This window comes from Falco cherrug, chromosome 15 (genome assembly GCF_023634085.1).
Source record: "Falco cherrug isolate bFalChe1 chromosome 15, bFalChe1.pri, whole genome shotgun sequence".
In the NCBI taxonomy this organism is placed as follows: domain Eukaryota; kingdom Metazoa; phylum Chordata; class Aves; order Falconiformes; family Falconidae; genus Falco; species Falco cherrug.
Window position 1 is genome coordinate 5,032,613 of NC_073711.1, and position 14,606 is coordinate 5,047,218.

The 14,606-nt window shown below is 39.8% G+C and overlaps 1 protein-coding gene across 1 annotated transcript in view; it reads right to left on the minus strand.

The window, feature by feature from the left end:
- COL4A5 (collagen type IV alpha 5 chain) overlaps positions 1 to 14,606 on the minus strand; it is an 86,171-nt gene that overhangs the window by 17,719 nt on the left and 53,846 nt on the right. Inside the window, exons 23-36 of the mRNA XM_055727499.1 lie at positions 14,254 to 14,324; positions 13,861 to 14,052; positions 13,240 to 13,408; positions 12,479 to 12,571; positions 12,284 to 12,388; positions 11,636 to 11,733; positions 11,218 to 11,368; positions 10,466 to 10,579; positions 6,103 to 6,270; positions 5,121 to 5,210; positions 4,147 to 4,296; positions 2,723 to 2,821; positions 1,660 to 1,749; positions 788 to 927 (exon numbers count right to left, since the gene is read on the minus strand). Coding sequence (XP_055583474.1) covers positions 788 to 927; positions 1,660 to 1,749; positions 2,723 to 2,821; positions 4,147 to 4,296; positions 5,121 to 5,210; positions 6,103 to 6,270; positions 10,466 to 10,579; positions 11,218 to 11,368; positions 11,636 to 11,733; positions 12,284 to 12,388; positions 12,479 to 12,571; positions 13,240 to 13,408; positions 13,861 to 14,052; positions 14,254 to 14,324 — 1,730 coding nt within the window. The remainder of the gene's footprint in view (positions 1 to 787; positions 928 to 1,659; positions 1,750 to 2,722; positions 2,822 to 4,146; positions 4,297 to 5,120; positions 5,211 to 6,102; positions 6,271 to 10,465; positions 10,580 to 11,217; positions 11,369 to 11,635; positions 11,734 to 12,283; positions 12,389 to 12,478; positions 12,572 to 13,239; positions 13,409 to 13,860; positions 14,053 to 14,253; positions 14,325 to 14,606) is intronic.

Genomic DNA, 14,606 nt, shown 5'->3' on the forward strand with positions numbered 1-14,606 from the left:
CCATCTCACAGAGAAAATTAATTGGAAATAACAACTGTAAAGCTATTAACAGTTTTCCTCTACAACTTTTTCTAGAGTATCATAGCTTTTCCTCAGAACTGGCCTACATTACAGAAAAAAGGTTCTCTTCTTTCAGAAGAGACAGATTTTTACCCCATGATAACACAGAAGAAAGAAAGAAACCTGTGGAGCTTTAACAATGCAATGTTTTTGCTAAATTAACTACTGCTTGGCATTGTTTGTAAGGCATCAGTGAAGGCAGCCAGACTTGTAGGATTTTTTGTCACTTTTTTGTGGGTGGCAAAGGATAAGGTAGGCAAACGTTAGTGCAAATGTTTTATATAGATTTAACAATTTTAAGCAGCAGTAATCATGATGTGTCATTAGTAATTTACTCTTAAATGCATTTTGTGTTAATTTTTTATAATTAACTACATAATTAGACATGGGAACAATGATATTAATTGTGTAAAACCCTACCAACTACCAAAACATTAGTGGGTGTCACAGGGCAGAGTAGGTCATTAACTGAACCCTATTTGAAAGGTCTGGTAAACAATCTTCTTTAACCAGATTAAATTATATATAAATATTTTCATCTTTACAATTAGAAATTTTTACTCCCACCTGAAAAGAACAAACCACAGTCAACCCTGCTTGTTATTTGTATATTTATATAGATATTTACAGTTATACATAATATATATTAAGTTATAGTTTAAAAAAAAATCAATACAGAATCTAATTTCCTTATGGATTTTTCTATTCAAGAATTTTGGAAATATACCTTTGGTCCAGGGAGACCAGGAATACCGATGCTTGAAAGACCAGGGTCACCTTTCTCCCCTTTCAGTCCAGGAAATCCTGTAGGCCCAGGTTGCCCTGGATGTCCTGCTGTTCCTTGGCTGCCTTTAATCCCTGGGGGACCTGTCCAAAAGATAAAATACAAGTTTTAAAAATATAAATAAAAGCTCTGCAGTGGCTTAAAGAAATCACTTCAATTACAGCAAGTGAACTAGAAAGGACTAACAAATGGACTGGCTGGCTTTGAGTACCTAATGTGTTTTTATTTTTAAAAACAAACAAAAACAATTATCTTAAAAACTCTCATGACTTTTTGCATGACACTTCTAAACTTTCCTTTTTTATCCTTAGTTTACACAAATCCAAATATCTCATTGTAATATCTAGGCACAATTTAATATTAGAATCTTCAGAAACTGGAACTTTTGTTCAGCAGTCTTTCTAAATAACGGAATTCACTTTCTCCTTCCCCTTTTGCTTGTGTCTGATATCTGTCTTCTGACAGGTGGGTTTACAGAATAATCTTTTTTTCCTGAACTTTCAGATTGGAATCTGAGAAACGCAAAAAGTATGAAAGTTAAAAAATGTAGATGATTCTGCTTCTACATCTGTAAGCACTTTAAAATAATACATATTTACAAGATATTTGCTATTTGCATGTTCTGTTTTAATGGATATTTGCAATTAAGACATTGTACTATTTCATCAAATATGTATGTAGGGCTTTATGTATTCCTCATCTGCACTGCTGTTTAAATACATTATTAGATACTGCACACAAGCAGATCCATCTTTATACTACATAAAAGGAAAACACCAGCCAAAATGAAGTAAAATACAAGCACAGAAACTAACCTGGTAGGCCCATCTCTCCCATGGTACCTTTTAACCCTGGAGGTCCTGTTGGTCCTGGCTGCCCAGGAAGCCCCATATCTCCCTTGATACCTACGAAAGTTGTGGTTTTAGTTAATTAATTGCAATAGTTAAAAGTTTCTGATATTCATGCATTCTTATATGAATAAGCTTGTTGTCTATTTACAAAGGCCTCATACTGCTCCTACATGCTTTTTCCCATCTATTTGCAGTGAAATATTAAACCTCTTCAGTTTGTTCCACGCCAAGATTTGATCAGGGCAACTTCTTTGTTTTGAAGATTAGTCTAATGAAATGGGTCCAGTCTCAGTCCATGATTTAGTAACCATCTGAAACAATTTAGTACTGCTATGGCTTGGTCTCTCACAAGTTGTTCTGCAGAATGAACACATGATATCTTTCTTATCTGCCACAGGTATCCAGTAACTTCTATTATGAAATTAAATGCGACCTACAATGCTCAAATTAGTTTGGGTCCTAAATAGTTAAAAAAATTTCCCAAGCCCAACAAGGTATTTAGAGCAAGAAGTACATTAGACATAGTGAGCAATGATTCGAGATTTCAGATAAATTGTTACAGCTGTAGGAAGATGCAGTGCAAAAATAGTTAGTTTTCTTGATTCTTGCAATTCTTTAAAGCAAAGATGTGACATCCAGACAGCCCCTGCAACACATTCATTTAGCCATTTGCGAAGTATGAGTATAATGACTAACAATATAAGAAATAAACATACAAAACCGACAAGTCCTGTTGGCCAATCCTGCAGTCATATTGCTTGCTCAAGCCCCATTTTTCCGGTCATCCTAAAAGCTATCCTAATCTTCAAGGGATCAGCTTAAAACTGCTTTTGGGTCTGTTAGAAGGAAAGAGCTCAAAGCATGTTGTTTGGATAATAATTTTAAATGTCCCAAAACTGTGCTGCAGCTTTAAGTGTGAATCCCTAGGCTTTGCTTAGATATACCTGGATTAACATCCCAATCCCATGTGATAAAAACACAGGTAAATGTTTATACATCAAAACTGTGTGAGGCCTTGTTTACTTACCTGGCAATCCTGGCACACCTGGTGGGCCACTAAGTCCTGGTGGGCCTGGGTCACCTGGGAGACCTTGATAACCCTTCTGTCCTGATAAACCAGGAATACCTCAAAGCAAAAAGATACCTTTTATTATTATTACTGTTACTACTATTACTGTATGTTTTTGTTTACCTTAAGAGATCAGCTGTAGCTATAGGTGAATAAAAATCCAAATAGGGATTTTTCTTCAGTAAATGTAATTCCACCTAGTTCGGCAAAAAGAAGTATCATAGAACAGAAAATATTACTTCTGGAAAGTTTAAAATAACTACAGAACAGGAACAATATGAGTAAGTAGAGGAAAATATAACTTTATGACCAATGCTACTATACTTCATTCAGAAGGGATTGCCTTTACACATGATCAGGCTCCATGCTAACCTCTCTGTATTCATCCAGATTATTTATATACATGTTTAATTACATAGCTATGCCAGAAACATTTTGGGACTGATTACTATAAAAAGTAATGAAGGTATTTTAGCAGATTTTTACAAATTGTATGTGCTTATCATCCCATACAATATCTTTGTGCCGCCCTGCAGGCATAGTTGAATCTGCCCTCTACAGCTTTTACTTAACAGAGAGAAGAAAAGAAAAAGGTAAAAAAAAAAAAAAAAAAAAACAAGACAAATGCCTTAGGATCCTATCTAGGCTTCACAGAAACTAATACAATAGATAAATTAGCACAATAATGGCTGGGCCAATATTAGAGAAAGGCATGATGGTTCTCTCTAGCGCAGAATATTTTTACTCTTCTCCAGACTAAATTAAGAGTTCAAAGGAGACATCAGAACCCTTGGTTCTGGTTGTCTGGGGGAGGAGGGTGAAGCAAAAGAGAGAGAAGAGACTTGAATGAATTGAGAAAACCTTCCAGGCTACCATCTTGCCAAGTAGAAACATACAGAAATGACATTTAACTCAGGAGAAGGTAAGCTTACAGAGGTACCCAAAAGGGAGAATCTGGAGGTGATGCATGAGCAGATGACTTGTGCAATTCCATCCTACAAGGCAAAGGCCCAAGGGCCTTCAAGACAGCAGGAATGCAGCCAGCAGAGCAGCCATGGCAACTATCTCGCATCATGTTTAGGAGTAACACCTAGAAGATTGAATCGTAATCCTGCTGAAAGCACCTTAGTGCTATTACAATACTGCCATATGCCAAATAATAGTAACAGTCAATGAGCAAGGACACTGCAAACCAACCATACAGAGTAACTTAGCCATAGAACCACTTAAAAAAAGCGCCTAAAATAAGAGAACCTTAAGCCACCTTTACGTTCTGAGTTTTTTTCTGTAAGAAAAAATGAACTGCAGTGGATTCAGTTACAGGTCACTGCTATCTGTAGAGGACAAACCGCCTTCTCAGACCCACATGCAAAGTTCTGTACCTGGAACACCTGGCTCGCCTTTTTCTCCTTTAGCTCCTAGCTGTTTCGGATCAAGTTTTCCAGGTGGACCTGGCAGGCCTGCTTCACCTTTGATGCCTTTCTGTCCTACTGGTCCAGGAGGCCCTGGCGGACCAGGTAATCCATTATTACCTACAGTAGTTACAGACAACAAAAGGGGAAAAATAGAGTCCTTAACGTAAGCTAAAATATTTGTAATGATTTTTCTTACACAGGGAGTCCATGGTTTACTGATGAAGGTGGAATTCTCTAAATGATCATTCAGTTAATGCAAGATTCTCCACAGCTTCTTATGCCCTGGAACAAAGCCGTGTGAATGGACTGCATAGGGATGGCTGCAGTCTGCAGTCTGTCAGCTCTGGCCAGCCCAGGTCAGAAAACGCAGATATGTGTAAGACCCACACCGAGAGAGCTCCTGGAGCCCCACCACACCGTGCCACTAGCACAAAGGAGTTGCAACAGCTAAAGCAGCTTTGGATTCACAGCTTCCTTGCTCTGCAGAGGTGAGTGAGTTTTTCTTCTGCCAAACTCTTTCAAATTTCATCTCCAACAAGGGGGTTGGGAAAATGTAGATAGAATAGTTTCTCTGTGATACCTATAGAGCTGATTTGGGATGACTCCATAACCCAAAGCTACTGATATTCTTCTTTCTGCTACCTAAAGCAGACTTTACAACATACTCTGGAAATATTGCCCTGCTTCAAATGCTATCAGTCCAAAGGTAGTTTTTTAAATATCGTTAACATTTCATGACATCAATTAAAAAAAGAGTGACTGAATGCTATGGCTTAAAATTGCAAAGCAATTCTGAACATCACAGCACTGTCAAAAGAAGATAACCTAAGCAGATTCTGGTAATGAAGATCTAGATGTTAGTATTACAAAGCCTCTTTCCACACAGGACATTGAAAACAGCATTCTGCATTCTCTTAAGGGGTGGATAAAACAAATATTACCTTTCAAGCCAGGCAGGCCATTTCTTCCAGGAGTTCCTGGAGGCCCTGGAGGACCAGGAGTTCCCATGACGCCCATCTCACCTTTGGCACCTAAATGCATTGAATCACCATTGTCATTCTGAGTAAAAACTCAAAACCTGTCAGTACCTAACTTTTACTTCCCTGCATCTCCATGGTATTTACTAACAAGCACTCGCATACAAAGCCTGTTTTAAGGGGTCTGCAAGCACTCAGTTCTTGTATAGGTCTAAATCAGATGAAATGACACTTGAAAATTGTGGCAAATTTTCCACAGTTAAGTCCTGGGAAGACAATTTGCAATGCACTGTTCGTTATGGTAGAAAGCATATTTATAGCTCCAATAAATTCAGTTCCCCGGTTTGAAACACAAATACTTGTTTGAAAGCAAACCTGAATTTGTTGAAAGCCAAAAAGACAATATAGGAATACACTACTTCTAGGATCTTTTCTATCACCCCCTCTATCCAAAGACAGAGATTCTTAATATTCACTTTTGAGATTTATATTTCAGAGGGCAAAACAGATATACTAAATGAATAGTCTAACACACAGAATAAGGAAAGTAATATTTAAAACTATGTGTTGGATACACTTGATAGCATTTGTAACTATTTCCTTTAAACAAATTCTCTTTCTAAACTGCAGCAGTGACTAGAAAAAATCAATCACAAAACAAATCAGAAAAGTGTACTAGCAATGATGATCAAATCAATGTTTGAAAGTAACACAGAAAATATTTGAATCAAGTTACAGGGAAGAGTGGAGAGGTGACAAGGTTTTTAACAAAACAGATTTTGTTACAATTTTTTTTCAAAAAGTATTGGATGTAATGGTTACATGTACCCAATTTTAAATAGCTAGGATAAACACTGAAGCTCATTAAGCTAGCATGTGCAAGAGAAAGAGTATCCACCTGTAACCACACTTTGGTCTTTGTCCACAGGTAAAAAATTGAACTTACCTGGAAATCCAGGTACGCCATCCCGGCCAGGTGGTCCAGGTGAACCCTGAGGCCCTGGGAGACCAGGGGGTCCTGGATATCCTGGGGCTCCTTGGTCACCTGGGGGACCAGGAACGTCGAAGCCTGGAGGACCTGGATCCCCTTTCTCCCCTGGAATGCCCTGCAACCCTAGACAATGTTGTTAAAGACAAAATCTTTTAGCAAAAAGTAAGGCAAGGCTGAGATTTATGTGTCTCTGGGTGTCGTACTGTAGGAATAGCTAAGTTTTATCTGCAGTCCATTCCTAGCACATATGAAAACCCTACAATTCTTCTAAAGCTGTTTATGTTTGAATGGCTTCCAGGTGTTAAAAAGCCATATTCTCCTGAAGAGAAGCATTACTAAAATTGTACCAAGTTGTAACGAATGCAATTAAAAAAATAATCTCAAAAGGAAAACAACAACTCTCTTCAACAATCATTTAAGTTTGATTAATAAAACAAAAAGCCAAGATTGATTAGACTGATTCGTATTTTATCATTGAGATTCTTACAAGTATAACAATATAACATCAGCTGAATATTTTTGAAGGATAAGAAAATTCTGCATTGCATTACATTTTGTCGAATGAAAAATGTGAATTGTCAAAATACACTTAAGATTGTTTAATGCTAATGATATTGAGCTCGAGGCACTGCTGAAGCAAGCAGACAGCTTGCTTCCCTCCAGTGCACTGTATCAGTGAGGATGCTCACTCTGGAAATGTAGCTGTCAAAAAAGGATTAATCTTAAATCTGAAGTTAAGAAAAGGCTTTGGTAAAGAAACCACAGTACCTGGGGAACCTGAGGTTCAAAAGCCAACGAGTTAGAGCTCATCAGGAAGTTGAGACAGGTAGCAGTAAGGAGTTGTAACAGGCATTAAGTTAGGAAACAAAATAAAGCACACACAATTAGGACAAAGAAAAAAAAATCTACCCTGAAGTTACCAAAACCACATCCAAGTACAAAGAATACAACATTAATGCAGTTAAGGGAAGCCAGACTGCAAGGAAACCTGAGGTCTTTTTCAAAGTGCAGCCACCACTTTATGCAGAAACAAGAAACTCTGTGAGATATTTTCAAATACTGATGGTACATTTTTTTAAAAAATATATTATTTCCCCCTCTCTCCTTGTTGAGTATTCTCTTCGCAACTGGGGAACAAGGTTTTTCTGAACTGTTTCTTATACAAAACTGTCATTAGTAGAGACTGGCTTGGACACCTCCTGAACATGAGAATACACCCTACCAACCTACTTCTTGTTGATCTGCATCACGTTCTGGTACATCCCCCTTGAATAGGGATTTTCAAAAGATACTGCTTCTTTATAACACAAAAACCCTCAAAACAATTTCTCCCCATTCTTTTAGTTCTATTATGCAAATTTACATTGCTACACCTACAGAAATTGTATATTGCACGTTACATACCCTAGCACAGTCTACTGAGATTATGACAACACCATGCCAAAACCTCATAAATTACTACAAGGCGGTATTATAACTCTGTAATGGTGACCCCCACTTCTGACTACAGGAACAAGTTTAGGAGTGATGTCATGATGTGTTCTTTGCACACTAAAAAGGCAGATTAAGTTTTCTTGACAGCATAGGCTATAGATTTCCACTTATTTAATGATAAGCATATTGCCCTCTGGCAGCAGCTTATCACTGCATTAAACTATGGTGTCGTGTGCCTGAAACTGCTTACTTTGCAGAGAAAAACAGTACCAGAGGATGGATAGGGACTGCACCATGCTCTGTTTAAGGGGTCTCCACAAGCAGGTGGCAAAAAAATTAGTAAGAAAATGATATTTAACCCAGTAATAGGACAAACTCCATATCTAGAATGATAAAGATACTTTTTCAAATATAAATTCTTTCAAATTGAATTTCTGGTTCTCAAAAATGTAGCCATATCACAATAGAGACGACAATAAATTCTAAAGTGATTTGTTACATACTCAAAAAAAAGAATAACTGCAAACTATTTGAAGAAGTGGTGGTGCAGAGAAATGGAATTCTGAACAAGGAAATCCTTTAAAGAATTTTCCAAATTATGTGAAAAACAGAGCCCCAGAAACTTTACCCTAATGTTGCATAAAGGAAGAGAATCAAAACAGCCTAGTAAAACAAAGAAGGGATGGGAGACAGGAAGGTAAGGCATTCTGCACAAAACAGAGAAAGAGAAGTGCCAAGGGAAATCACAAGGACTTCTCAAGTGGGACCTTCAACCATGCACTGGATTTCAGAGTCACCACGCTGTTAGTAGCCAGTGATTAGTCAGTACAGACATGAAGAGCGAAACTGTAAGCATTTCAAATCCACAAATGCTAGTAATAATTGCACATTTGTCAAAACTGGTATTTTGCAGAATAAATCAGTGATCACATGAAATCAAATTCTGGCTAGCACCAGAAGAGATGTTACAGGAAGACAAAAGAACATGCGTTGGATGAAACATTCAGACACATACTAATATATTGCACACACATACACACCCCCAAATACACACTTGTGTTGCCTTCTGTTTCAGCTCAGCCTCAGGTGCAACCATAGGTTCAGGACAGTATAGTAAACACTGTAAACCAGGCAGAGGACCCACCTGCTAGCTCAGGGAACTTCTGTGCACATTGTCCAGACACCTGTCCCTAGCTCTTAATACTGGACACATTCAAGGCTTGCTGATGCAGCGACCACATATTCCTTTCGCCGCTGGGAAACTTGTGAAGAAGTATACTTAAACAGGACCCGCACTTCATGTCTGTGAGTAGAACTCAAACTCCATGGGCCTACTTACTGAAATGCATGCCTGCCTTCAAGTTAAGCACTTTGCTGAATCTCACAGTTCATAAAGATCTAAATATGAACAACCAATCTTGACTGACGGCCTCACAGTTGGCCATGAAGTTTTCAGCATGCATTGTGAACAACGCCAATCCGAGTGCTGGCATACAAACACATTCAAAATGTGTAGCTCATGGACATGCAATGTAAACAGTCACACAGGCATGGCAAGAACCAGATGGGGTTTGAAGTGTTTCAGCAGCAGGCATGCTCAAGTCCACAGAGGATGTTCTCACTGTGGTGACTGCCACACATTTGCAACACCAGGTGTTGGTGCACAGCAAGCCCATCCACCGAATGAAGGAGAAAACAAACTTCCCTAAACAAACTTTGTGAATAGAATGATGTGCACGTATGCACATGTACCCTTTCTGCACAGAGATGAAACAAGTTTGTATCTTCATCAGTCACAGTCATTTTAGACAAAAGACAATCAAACTCCCTTCAGAGATGTATTCCTAATTACCAATATCTTTAGATTCTACTTTGTCAACCTACTTCAAACCTATCAGGACTCACAAAACAAGTGTGTGTGAGGGAATCAGGAACCCCAGAACTCAGAGGTTTCTGTAACAGGAATGCTAAACTTCTTTTCCAGGTGTGTTACGACAAGATGAACATGTACAGCCTTTTTTACTAACAGGCTTTCGTTAAAACATTATCATATCGTTACTTGGAGAACATTTTCTCCTCTACAAAATAATGAACCAGCTAGTTTGGAATACTCATGCTTTCTTCCTTTCCACATTAACAGAGTTAAATTGTGCTTCAGCTTCCATCTTGGAAAAAAAATAAAAGTGCCTAGCCACATAAGGGAAAACTTGAATCTGAATTACTCCCATGATTTTGCACTCACCATGTAAGTAGAGGGAGGACAAATAGCACTGTATAGGGGATTGAGTTTGTCTGCTTTTTTTCCAAGTCAGAAATTAATTTTTGAGATAATAATGTAAAATTTATTTAAAAATGCCTGTCACTCAGTAAATTTGGAACATACTTTGGTAAACTAGAAAACTGCTCTGGAATTTAAGAACCATCTTCCTATTTGAAAGCAATGTAACGACAGCGCAGTACAGGCAGCTGAAGGTGGCTTCCATCCTCTTCTGTATCCCCAAACCCTCTGCACTGACATTGTGCTCCCTTCTGTCTTGTCCTGAACAGTTCTGTGATAAACTTCACAGAGATTTTGTCACTATCTGCTCACAACACTTTCTAGGCTATCTGCTGAGGCTCCAAGCCTTCTCCAAAGTGAGCTTTTACACCCTTGACACCTCCCCAAGTTGTACAAATGGCAAGGCTGAATGTAATTCCACTTCCCATTTCAGCAAAAAACATGATGTACCAAGTTTTGCCTGCGTGACTGGCAAAGCAGCCAAGCTAATAGATAGGAAGTCTCCACCTTTCCTTGCCTACCTGTTCAGTGGGGCCTTCAGCATGCTGTATACCTGCTTGGTGTATGCCAGAGATAACCTAAGTGTACAATTCATGCGAGTTTTACCTGGGGGGCCAACAGGACCTGGAGGTCCTGGAGATCCAGGTGGACCTTGACCACCAATGCCAGGGATGCCTGGTGGGCCTGGGAGTCCTGGTGGTCCACTTGGTCCAGGTTCACCTAAAAGAATGCTCTTGTTTAGTTAAACAGTGAACTCAGTTCAGAGATACTTGCTGTCAGAAGTAGAGAAGTTGTACTCAAAATTTCATCCTTGTATGCAAACAAAGGGAAAAAACCCACCATACTTCAGAGGGTATTTCTGAAAACCAGTGATTTGTCCTCACTCTGTGTGGAATGCATGCAGTTTACATTTCAGGGCTACACAGAGAAATGTTATTGCATCATAATCCACATCAAACTCAACAGATGCTCTCCAGCAAACCAGGCATGCTCTGCAGTTCAATACAGACAATGATTAACAGCAGGAATTCATGAATTGCTAACCCTCTGCATACTGAAGCACAGCGCATCTAAATGACAGTTATTCTCTTGAAGAAGTTTTACCCCAACGTTAACATGATTTGTCTTAAGAATACACTTTCAGATACTGACCCACAGGTTGGTATTTACTCCCTTGCATGCTTGCCTTTTGAGAACACAAGCTTCCATTTACACAGGTGTGTCTGATTTGGGAAAACGGGCCCTGAAGTAATTGCTCTGAAGTCAGCACTGCTTGTATTTAACTGCCATATGGCTGCCAGCACATCTACATTTTTAAAAGTTCAACAGGGAACAGAAAAGGGGAGAGTTCTCCATACCTTTGGGCCCTGGAGTTCCATCAAAACCTGCCCGTCCTGGGAGACCAGGGTTTCCTGGGAAGCCAGGATCACCTTTGGGCCCTTGAACTCCCTTTGTGCCTGGTGGTCCTGGGGGTCCAGGTGGTCCTGGAACTCCAAATCCACGATCCCCCTATAACAAACAAACTATTTTTTGAAAGGAAGTTTTCTAAGTTCAGCCTCTCCTAAAAATGTTAAAGTAAAAAGAAAAAAATGCCCATCATCTTAGAGTTCAGTTTCTTTTTTCCTTTTTTTCCTATGCTCACTCAAACCTCAAGTAGAGAACTTCCCCACCATCAAAAGCTGACAACAACAGGTGAAATCCTCCCCACCAACTTCCCACTGATGCAGAAGAACCTCTATGAAAGTGAAGTTTTATATTAGACAAGCAAACACAGACCTTCTGTCCTGGGAAACCAGGTGGTCCAGGAGGTCCATCTAGACCAGGGCGACCTGGAGTTCCTGGAGCTCCGGGGGGGCCTGGAGTCCCTGGGAAACCTACACATGACATGGAGGTCAGAGCAGCAGAATAGAGGACACCGGAGACCATTAGAACACTTCCAGAAATGCTTTCGACCCATGAAAAGTGGTATCTGAAAACAGGTTCTGTGCTTCCTCAAGCACACTTGAGGGTACCTGTTTGGTTGAGATTATCTTTTGAGCACACAGTCTTTGCACAGAGGATCTCTGGGACTCCCTGTGCTTTGTGCTTTAACAAAAATTACACAGATCACATCGGAAACATTGATATTTTAGGGCAGCATTCGGAGATCATTTATTGATTCAAGCTCAACATTCATTGTTTCCCAGGGTTTTACCCATTTACTTTTGTGTCCTTGGTTTACTGTTTACCGTGAACAGAGGAATAACAGCTCAGCAGGATTTTTTTCCTAGTGCTTCTGAAACTATTACGAAGATGTATAAAGACAAATATATTTTAAAGGTTTCTAGAGACAGAAATCAACCCGCCGGGAAAAAGTGAAGAGACACAACCCTCTATGTCTCCTCTTGCAGCCAGTACAATACAGTAACATGGCTGTAAACATACCTTTTGGGCCTGGTGGACCTGGAAGCCCAATGCCAGGAATACCTGGCTCTCCCTTTGCACCTGGGATGCCTGATAAGCCACGCTGACCTGGCTGACCAGGATCTCCTGCAAAAACAAGAAAATCAACATAGTCATCAAGAATCAGTCAGAATTAAAAGCTCTTGGAATTCCCCGGATATCTAGTTGCTGCTTTACCTGGAAGACCTGGGTCACCATTTCTTCCTGGAGGACCAGGAGGGCCTGGAACTCCTGGTTCTGTAATAGTCTGGCCAGGGTCACCTTTTGGACCTAAACCCAAAAAGTAGAAATATTTTATCACTCAGTAGGAGTTTCTTCTCTGTTTTCCTTTGAGCAGAGAAAGATGCTAGCCACATCCCAAGCTTACAAAGAGCTTAAATACCAGCAAGACTACCCAATAGGCTATCTGCCCCTGAGCCCCCTATAGCACTTAGAGGATTTGAAACATTGTTTAATGTTAAGACAGCTTTCTTGAAATGTTATTTTTTCTAGCTTCCTTCTAGGTACCATCATGTGTATAGTACTTTCCATAGCTGACACCAACACAACTTGATCAGGATCTGTGTCGTTGACAAGAAAGTAACAAAAGTAGACTTGTTCAAAGCAAACCCTTGTTTTCAAAAAATGCTGTAGTTGCAGTATTATTAAGCGTAAGCCACATGGTGGTTACAATATATTTCCACTATAGTCAGCTGAAGAGAAGCTTCTCAAGAAGTCACAGCAGAAGGGTGAGTCACGTGCCTATAGTAACATGGCACAAATTCTGCTCACTTTGTGAGTCTGTGATGACCTTCAGCAAAGGAGCTTACAAATACTAGGTCTTACAACGCCTTTGAGAAAACTTTAAAAGCAGCATTATGTTCTCAGAACTATCTGGAGCAAAAGGACAAAACTTGATTTTACAGCTTTTGTTCAATAGCACACAGAGAACAACTCACCAGGAACCCCAGGAGGCCCGGGACGGCCTGAAACACCTTGGATGCCCTTTTCACCAGGTGAACCTTGTGGACCAAAACCAGGAGGTCCAGGAAGTCCTTTGTCTCCAGGAGGACCTGGTATTCCTGGATCACCTGGAATACCCATTTCTCCTTTGAATGCAACACTGCCCTGAAAAAAGGAAGAGCAGGATGGGAAAGAGGAACATATCTTTACTAGCAAAGGAGTAAAGTGTTTCATTGTTTCTTTTTTTTGAAACTCTGAGAGTTTCCATCCTTCTAACTCTCAAGGCCATTAGCTGCCTACATCTTACTAACATGGTCAAGATAAGGTCTAACTCTGGCAGTATACTTAATTCATCACACTACATATGTGAAATATAGACAATGGAAGAAGGGACCATCTGATACTACCCAAGAGGTCTCAGCTTATTTTTAGAGGCACTGACAGATTCAGAGAGTAGCTCTGTATATCATCACTAGATTGACATCTACTGAAGAGAATTCCTGTGTTAGTCACGTTCAGAAAAAAGCACAGTTGCCAGTCCTTTGATCTGCACTACGTCAAATACATCCAGGACCTCCCAAAACATCTGTCCAAACACAGCATAAAATGTAACTCACAGGTTCCCCCTTAGGGCCAGGTAGACCTGGCAGTCCATCTCGCCCAGGAGTGCCATCTATGCCCGGAAGACCTGGAGGTCCTGGGAAGCCGGGGTCTCCTTTGTCACCTTTCATTCTTGGAGAAGTCAGGACATCCCCTGGGTCTCCTTTAGGACCAGGTCTCCCAGGAGCACCTGGGGACCCTGGGAATCCCTGAACGGGAAGAAAAAAAAGAAAAAAAAAAAGTTTTTCACTTCCTCTCTGAGTTTGGCACAATACAAGAATTATGCATTCAAGCTAATTATGGAAAAAAAAATATTAGACAAGAATTCATGTCTGCTGTGTACAGATCTACCAAACATGCAAGATAAATGAGACACTGTTTTCCCACCAGAACATAACACCACCACTTACTGGTGGCCCTACAAGGCCAGTTAATCCAGGAAGCCCCTTTTCACCTTTTGGTCCAGGAAAACCAGGAGAACCTGAGTAGTGCAGCAAAACATAAAAGAAAAACATAAAACTGTAGAAGCTGTAAATATCAAGCATGCTGTTTGCATAAGATAGTAGCTAAGCTTTTTTAAGACCAGGCAAGATTTAGTTGGGGTTTTTTGGAGAGCTTGATTTTACTTGAGCAGAACAAACTCTGAAACTCTAGGTTTAATCAGTAGTGTCAAAAAATGTCACACCTTCCAGCTCCTCTATCATTTCAGGAATAGCAAGTAGTAGAAGTTAATTTCTCTTTTTCAGTTAAATCTATAGCAGAT